Raw genomic sequence first — 7550 nt, 5'->3', positions numbered from 1 at the left:
CCTTAGAATTTTTCTCACCTCTCATTCTAGTGGCTTCTTCAGTTTCACTGAAGTGGTAGGTTCTTTGTGTACTTTTAGGACTTGTTTAGAAATCATATGATATTTTAAGTCACATTCATATAAAAATATAGAAAATTCTAAAGGGTTCACAAACTTTCAAGCATCCCTATAAACAATAGTAGCATTTCTGAAGCAAACAGGTAAATTTTTACCAGTGCAGGGTAATGGTATATTATATATTATTAGAGAAACTTTTTTCTTATATATGTTTTATTATTAATTCTTTGTTGAAATATTAATGGTTTATTCTCTAAGTACTGACAAAGAGGCTGACAAAAACAAATGGTTTCTGTAATACAGATTCAATGATGTAAAATTGGTTAATCTTATGGGATTTGCCAAATCTCATAAGACATAAAATGTTTATGAAAAATTCTATAAAAGAAAGTTGTTTGCAGAGCAGTGTTATCATAGGAAATATAATTCTAGCGGGTAAGTAGCTAAACGTGTTAAACCAGTGTCAGTTCCAAAAGAAATTGGGGTTGATTTTTAAGACTGTTGATGTTTAAATATTTGTGGTCCTTCTCAATTTTTTTTAATTACTGACTTTCTTTCCCAGATATGGGCAATGGATTGAAAAAGGTGGTTCCTAAAGAGACCTTTAAAATCCAACCACACAGAGATCTGGTAGAATTGTCTTTTACAAAGAGTTTCCCATAGCCGAGATGGACTAGTTTGAACTGTTGGATCCTCCAACTTTCTGCTAGAATCAGATTATTGTAATCATGAATAGACTTCACCAAGTAGGGGGGGGGGGCACACTATGTATACTACCTCTCTGTAACACTTCTTTTGACAGGGATGATGGATTCATTTGAATATGGGAATCTTTACCTAATCCTATACCATGTCCTTCTCCCATTACATTTTAACATTGATGCAATATCAGTAATAAGCAGAGTATTTCATCACAGAACTCGTTTTAATTATTCATTGTTCCCTTTGGACATATAAACTACATCTATACGGTAACAAGTGAGTGCTGTTTGCTTTCTCTAAATCTAAAAAAAATGTGCCTGGTACCTACAACCTTGAGTTTTCATTTAAAATGTTGAACTTTATATTGATGGAAAAAGCCCTATTTATTACGAAACGTGGCTAAAAATGTAAATGATGTTCTTTTTTTATTTTAAGATAGTTTTTTCCTTCTTTGAAACCATAGTTAACGTCTTCGTAGATAGGCATTGTTTAATACTGAGCAATAATACTTCTACTTACTTGCTTTTATGTTTAATATACAGCTACAGAGATGCACCAGGCGAATCAATCCTCAGTAATGTATTTTATCATTAAAGGAATTTCCGAAGTCCCTCAGATGCTATCATTCATCTTTCTTTTGGTTCTGTTAATCTACCTCATGACCCTTGGCGGCAATTTTGCAGTTCTTTTTCTTGTGTGTGCCGATTGTCACCTGCACACTCCCATGTATTTCTTCCTATGTAATCTGTCCCTGGTAGACATATTCTCCACTACAGTCACTCTACATAAAATGCTTCTAATATTCATAACAGGAGACAATACTGTATCCTTCACTGCTTGTATGGCCCAGATGTGTTTATTTTCATGGTTATCAGGTAACACATTGATTATACTAACAGTCATGAGTTTTGACCGCTTTATGGCAATCTGTAACCCATTACGTTACCATATGATTATGAAGCCCGTTTTATGTATTTTGCTGGTACTTTTTTGCTGGTCATTTAGTCTTTTACAAGTTATTCCTCCTGTTATCATATTATCAAGGCTCTCTTGTTATATAAACAATGAAATTAATCATTTTTTCTGTGACATTATACCGTTGTTAAACATCTCCTGCAGTGACACCTACATTCTGAAGCTGCTGATATTTACAGAGGGGGTCCTACTGTCAACTCTCACTCCTTTCCTTCTGACTTTTATCTCTTATGTTTGTATTATTATTTCCATATTGAAGATAAGCTCCAGCTTTGGGAGACTAAAAGCTTTCTATACATGTTCCTCACATCTAACAGTGGTCATGCTGCTATATGCAATGCTAGTCTTTCAGTACCTGATCCCAACAAATTCCTTAGAGTCCCATAAGTTTTTTTCCCTTTTAAACACAGTGGCAGTGCCCATGTTAAATCCATTAATTTACAGCCTGAAAAATAAAGATGTAATGTCAGCCTTAAGACGAAGGCTTTTATTTTATAAAATGGCAAATGAAACATTTAGCCTTCAGGCTTGAGCATTCAGCTACAAAAAAAACCCAGATGAGCTTTTCTAAACTGTTGCTTGTTTTCTTCATTTGTACACCTTGACTTCCTGCTTATACGTTTTTTTCACCCAACAAAAAAAATTAAAAACTTGGCAAGTTTTAGGTACCAAATTGCAATTTTTTTTGGTCGGAAAAAAACATGATCAGCAGGAAACCAAGGTATTCGAAAAATGAAACCACGTGAGAGTTTAGCAATTCTACAAAAAGCCAAAAGCTTATGCATTCTTAAATCAGTGTCAGTGAGGGCAGATGAGTCTACCTATATTTTTCAGCTGTAGCAGATAGAAAAATTGGAGTGCTATTCACAAGATACTTGTACTGTCTCTTTAAAAATTCGACTTCGACCATTCGCCATCTAAAACCTGCCGAATTGATGTTTTGACCTATGGGGGGACCTCCTAGAACTTATTTGGAGTCAATTGGTGGAATCAAAGTTTTTTTGGGGAAAAACTTTTATTTGTACGATTCGATAAAAATGGACCTATTCGGCCAAAAAAACCTTCGATTTAATTTTGGTTGGTCTTTTTAAATTCGAATTTCGAATTGATAAATTTGCCCCTAAATTTCAGTTATCTTGTCTTACTTTACTGTTAATGCTCCCATCCATTCTACATACACATCAGAATAAAGTTGTTGCTCATTAAGGAGGAGGGTAAATGGATTGTGTTCTCATCACTATACTACAACCACATACACAGTTTTACTCAACAATTTTAGTGAGTTTACAATAGGGATGCACCGAATCCACTATATTAGATGCGGCAGAATCCTTTGCGAAAGATTTGGCCGAATAACGAACCAAATCCGAATCCTAATTTGCATACGCAAATTAGGGGTGGGAAATATTTTTTTACTTCCTTGTTTTGTGACAAAAAGTCACACGATTTCCCTCCCCGTCCCTAATTTGCATATGCAAATTAGGCTTCGGATTCAGTTCGGGCAGGCAGAAGGATTCGGCTGAATCCGAATCCTGCTGAAAAAGGCCGAATCCTGGCCGAATACCGAACCGAATCCTGGATTCAGTGCATCCCTAGTTTACAAGCTTCAAAAAGAATTTTAAAAACTCAGAATAAATATTTTGAAATTTCTCAAGGAAAGCTCCCATTGATTTCTTCATGATCTTGCAAGCTTTTAGATGCCAAAGTTTTACATCAGAGTTCTTTTTTACACTTAAAGGAGAAACAAACCCTTAATAGAAAAAACCCTACCCTACATAGACCCCCCTCCCTCCTACTCCCAGCCTAGCTGCTACCCCGGGCAAATGCCCCTACCTCGTTACTCACCCCTCCATGCAGATTCAGATCCATCTTCAGCCGATTTGGTAATCTTCGGAATGAGGCCGGCGCTTTGGCAATTTTTGTCAGTTTCGGTGCATTCGCAGTTGTCGCAAAACAGAAAGTTGCTCCAACTGCGCTGCCACAAAAGTCTCACTCCGAAGAGAAGAAGATGGCACCTGTGCAGAATCTGCACGGAGGGGTAAGTAAAGAGTTAGGGGCATTTGCCCGGGGGGGCAGCTAGGCTGGTGGGGAGGAGGGAGGGGAGGGTTTTTTTTACTAAGGGTTTGTTTCTCCTTTATTAGCATTCATGTTTTTAAAGCCATTATTCAGATTCATGATTTTAAGGGGCAGATTTATCAAGTGTCGAATTTCGAAGTAAAAGAATACTTCGAAATTTGACCATCGAATTAAAATACTTTGACTTCCAATATCGAATTCGAAGGATTTTTCACCAAATTTTGCGATCGATCGATTACGATTGAACAATTTTACTTCAATGTGTAAAGACTTAGAAAATGATTGTAGAAGGTCCCCATAGGCTACATAGCACTTCGGCAGGTTTAATTTGGTGAAGTGTTGAAGTCGAAGTTTTTTAAAGAGACAGCACTTCGATTATCAAATATTCGAATTATTTTTACTTCTAATCCAAGTCGAAGTAAATTTGAAGTCGTAGTATCCTATTTGATGGTCGAAGTATCCAAGAAATTACTTGAATTTCAAATTTTTCCCTCGACTTCACTTCGACCCTTGATAAATCTGCCCCGTAGTGAATTTGGCAGGGGATTTGAATGTTGATTAATAACCCACCTAAAGTAAAAAGTACATGCTGTCACATACATAATAGTGATTGTGCTGCCTATGAAACCAGTACACATGCTCTAAAAATTAGGTATGCCCATAATACATGACAAAAAAGATAAATTTGTGAATGATTTCGGAGAACAAATAAAACTAGATGACCTTTCAAGTTACCATAAGACACTGTCTCTGCTCCATTTTAATTATAAGTTTCAGCTATTGTCTAAATAAGTTGCTGTTTTAATGGTTTCTCTTTTCTAATGCTGTAAACGCTGTAAATATGCAACTGATGCCAACTGTTTAATTTTTTCTGCATCATTTTGGGTAACAATAAAAAAAAACTATTTTGATTAAATGCTTGTTATGTAAATGCTAGTTTCATGGTCTGTTCTTGAAGCAATTACATGAAAGGTTAAACTAATGATTAATGAATAGTTATGAGCGAATTTATTCGGCAGCCATGGATTCGCTGTGAAATTTTGAATTTTCTAAATGCAAATTTTTTCACGAAACCGCGGCGAAAATTTTCAGTGGAAAAATTCACGGAGAAAAACCCCCATAAGAAAAAACTCCATTGACTTTGATGCATTATGACAAAAAAGTAACCATAAGAAAAAAATACCCATTGACTTTAATGCATTAGGACATAAAAAGTCCACCAAAAGAAAAAACGCCCATTGACTTTAATATATTTGGAGCGATAAAAATTGTCGACCGTGTAAAAATGACCACGCATAAAGCGCCATTTCGTGAATTTTTGCACAGATTTTAGACCTCGACGGCTTGTTCTCAAAGTTTGTCAACAAATAGCTTTTGTGAACATGCGTAGTGTATGTAATAAAATGTCGCAGTCGCAAAGTGCTTTTTGCAACAAGAACGTCAGTGCTAACCTTTGTTTAAATTGTGAGTAGTGCTAAACATTTGCAAAAATGTGATTTAAAATAACACTTTTTAATTACATCCCCCGATTATTTGGAGATCTAGATATGTCTACCCATGCATCGTTTTTGCCTAAATACAAATTTATGACCCCTGGGGAAAAGGAGTCAATGAAGGATTTATTTTCAAATATATGTAGCATTAAGGGGGACCTATCACCCTAAGAAATAATTCCAAATCCTGTTTTATGATGTTAGTCAAGCAAAATAAACTTCACTTACACTATATAAATGATTTCAATCTTGTTTCCTTTAGTCTTGGAATTCACAATCACATTAAGCAGACAGGGGCCTGTTAGGTCTGGCCACTGGTGAGTGACCACCAGGCAGGAGTCTATATGTAGAGTAACCCCAGAAACAACCTTGAATGGCTGGAGAACTAGTGGAAGCTACATAGGCTGAAAAGAATATGATGAAAACAGGTTTGTGGTGAGGCTAACAGTGGAGAAGGGCAAAGTCTGGAAACTGGCAAAATGGTCAGGGCTGGCGGCAGACAGGCAAGGTCCAAAAGGCAGGCTGAGGTTAAATGGCAGAGAAAAAGAAGGGGCATAGAGCATAGAATAAAAGAAGGGGCATAGAGAAAAAGAAGGGGCATAGAGCAAAGATTAAAAGAAGGGGCATAGAGCATAGAGAAAAAGAAGGGGGGTTGATCAATTCACATTCCCTGGTCCCCTGTCTCATAAGTACTATGCAAGTGCATATATTTACAAAAACAGGGTTTATAAGTAATAACGTTATGATTATAAAATTGGTAAGCCACCATACCACATCAAGGTAAACCCCATATGGTGGTCCCTAACTATTTACCTCCGGTCATAGTATTGGCTGGCACCTCCCTGCATAGTAGCATTTCTTGGGAAAAGTGTTTCCTGACTTGAATGTGTATTGATCAATCCCCCTTCTTTTTCTTTATGTTTGTAGTTAATTTGGCCACATCAGTAGCACTTCCATTGTTTTATAATATATTTTTACTCCCACAACCCCCCCCCCCTTTTTTTGCATTTTGTATTGTAGCAGTGATATTCTGCCGGAAGTCTTGCAGTTATGCTGCAGTCCAAGCATCCATGTGGTTGTAGCACCCCCACATCCACCCCTTTAAATGGTGGCCCCATGTCTTTAAACATGGGTGTTGTTCTGGGCAGTCTCTCTCTCTTAAAAGCCACAAGCGGGGAGGATTGAGCCAGTAGAACCAATGTTGTGGTCTAGGCAATCTCTCTCTTTTAAAGCCTAATGTCAGGGGAGGACTAAGCCCTCTGATTGAAACCAATGACCAGGTGTCTCCCAGAGACAGATCTGATCCTTCTTATTGAGCCAATAATGAAAACTTATGATATACATGTGAGAAGGAAGGGAGTACGTTTTAGGATGAAAAGTCCTTCTGTGAAAAGTATTATCTCAAAACATATGGTATCACTAATAGGGCAGGGCCAGAACAAGGTAGAGGCAGTTGAGGCAAATGCCTAAGGCATAATGATGGAGAGTTAGGCATGTAACTCTACTGTCTGCGTACCCCTAGTTCCTTAGAAAATAGTCGACGAACATTTAAGTTCATTACTCCTCCCAGGGGTGAATCGTGGTGGTGCAATAGCTTTACAACAGCTTTCCAAACTGTTCATTTTGCCTAAGTCTTGTGCTTAGAATTATTTCTATTTTTTGAACCTGTGTTTCCATTATTCAAATGATGTGCTCAACATTGTCTCAAAAAAAGTATGTATTGGCTAGTGACTGACCTGTGTATATTCATAGATATCATAATAAATGTATACCCATAACATTAAAGGAGAAGGAAAGCTACGGAGGCATTTTATTGCCAATAGATTAGCTGCAATAGTGCAAGCTAGAATGCTATATTTATTCTGTGGAATGTTTTACCATACCTGAGTAAAAAGCTCTAGAAACTCTCTGTTTGTTTAGGATAGGAGCTGCAGTATTACTGTAGTGTGACATCACTTCCTGTCTGAGTCTCTCCCTGCTCTGGGCTCAGATTACAGTAGAGAAGGGGGGGGGAGGAGCAAACTGAGCATGCTCTTGCCCAGGGCAATGAGGTTTAAGCTGATAGCAGGAAGTCTGATACAGAAGTCCATGTGTACACAATAGAAGGAAAGAAATGCAGTGTTTCTTTTGACAGGGGACTCAGAGCAACATTACTTTGGAGGTTTACTGGTGTATTTAGATGGACCTTTCTGATAAGGCTTACTTAGTTTTAACCTTTCCTTCTCCTTTAATTAATAGTAAGAGTTC

At 37.3% G+C, this 7550-nt stretch overlaps 1 protein-coding gene across 1 annotated transcript; it reads left to right on the top strand.

The window, feature by feature from the left end:
• Positions 1-1309: 1309 nt before the first annotated feature.
• On the top strand, positions 1310-2266 carry LOC108700565 (olfactory receptor 1019). The gene has a single exon (XM_018233760.1). The coding sequence runs from the start codon at positions 1310-1312 to the stop codon at positions 2264-2266; it is 957 nt and encodes a 318-aa protein (XP_018089249.1).
• Positions 2267-7550: the final 5284 nt, after the last annotated feature.

The sequence above is a fragment of the Xenopus laevis genome, chromosome 8S (genome assembly GCF_017654675.1).
Source record: "Xenopus laevis strain J_2021 chromosome 8S, Xenopus_laevis_v10.1, whole genome shotgun sequence".
NCBI lineage: Eukaryota > Metazoa > Chordata > Amphibia > Anura > Pipidae > Xenopus > Xenopus laevis.
This window is presented reverse-complemented; position numbering and strand designations above follow the sequence as displayed.

Excerpts from the sequence above, each read along its gene's own strand:
- LOC108700565 (XM_018233760.1), top strand. The coding sequence starts at position 1,310 with ATGCACCAGGCGAATCAATCCTCAGTAATGTATTTTATCATTAAAGGA.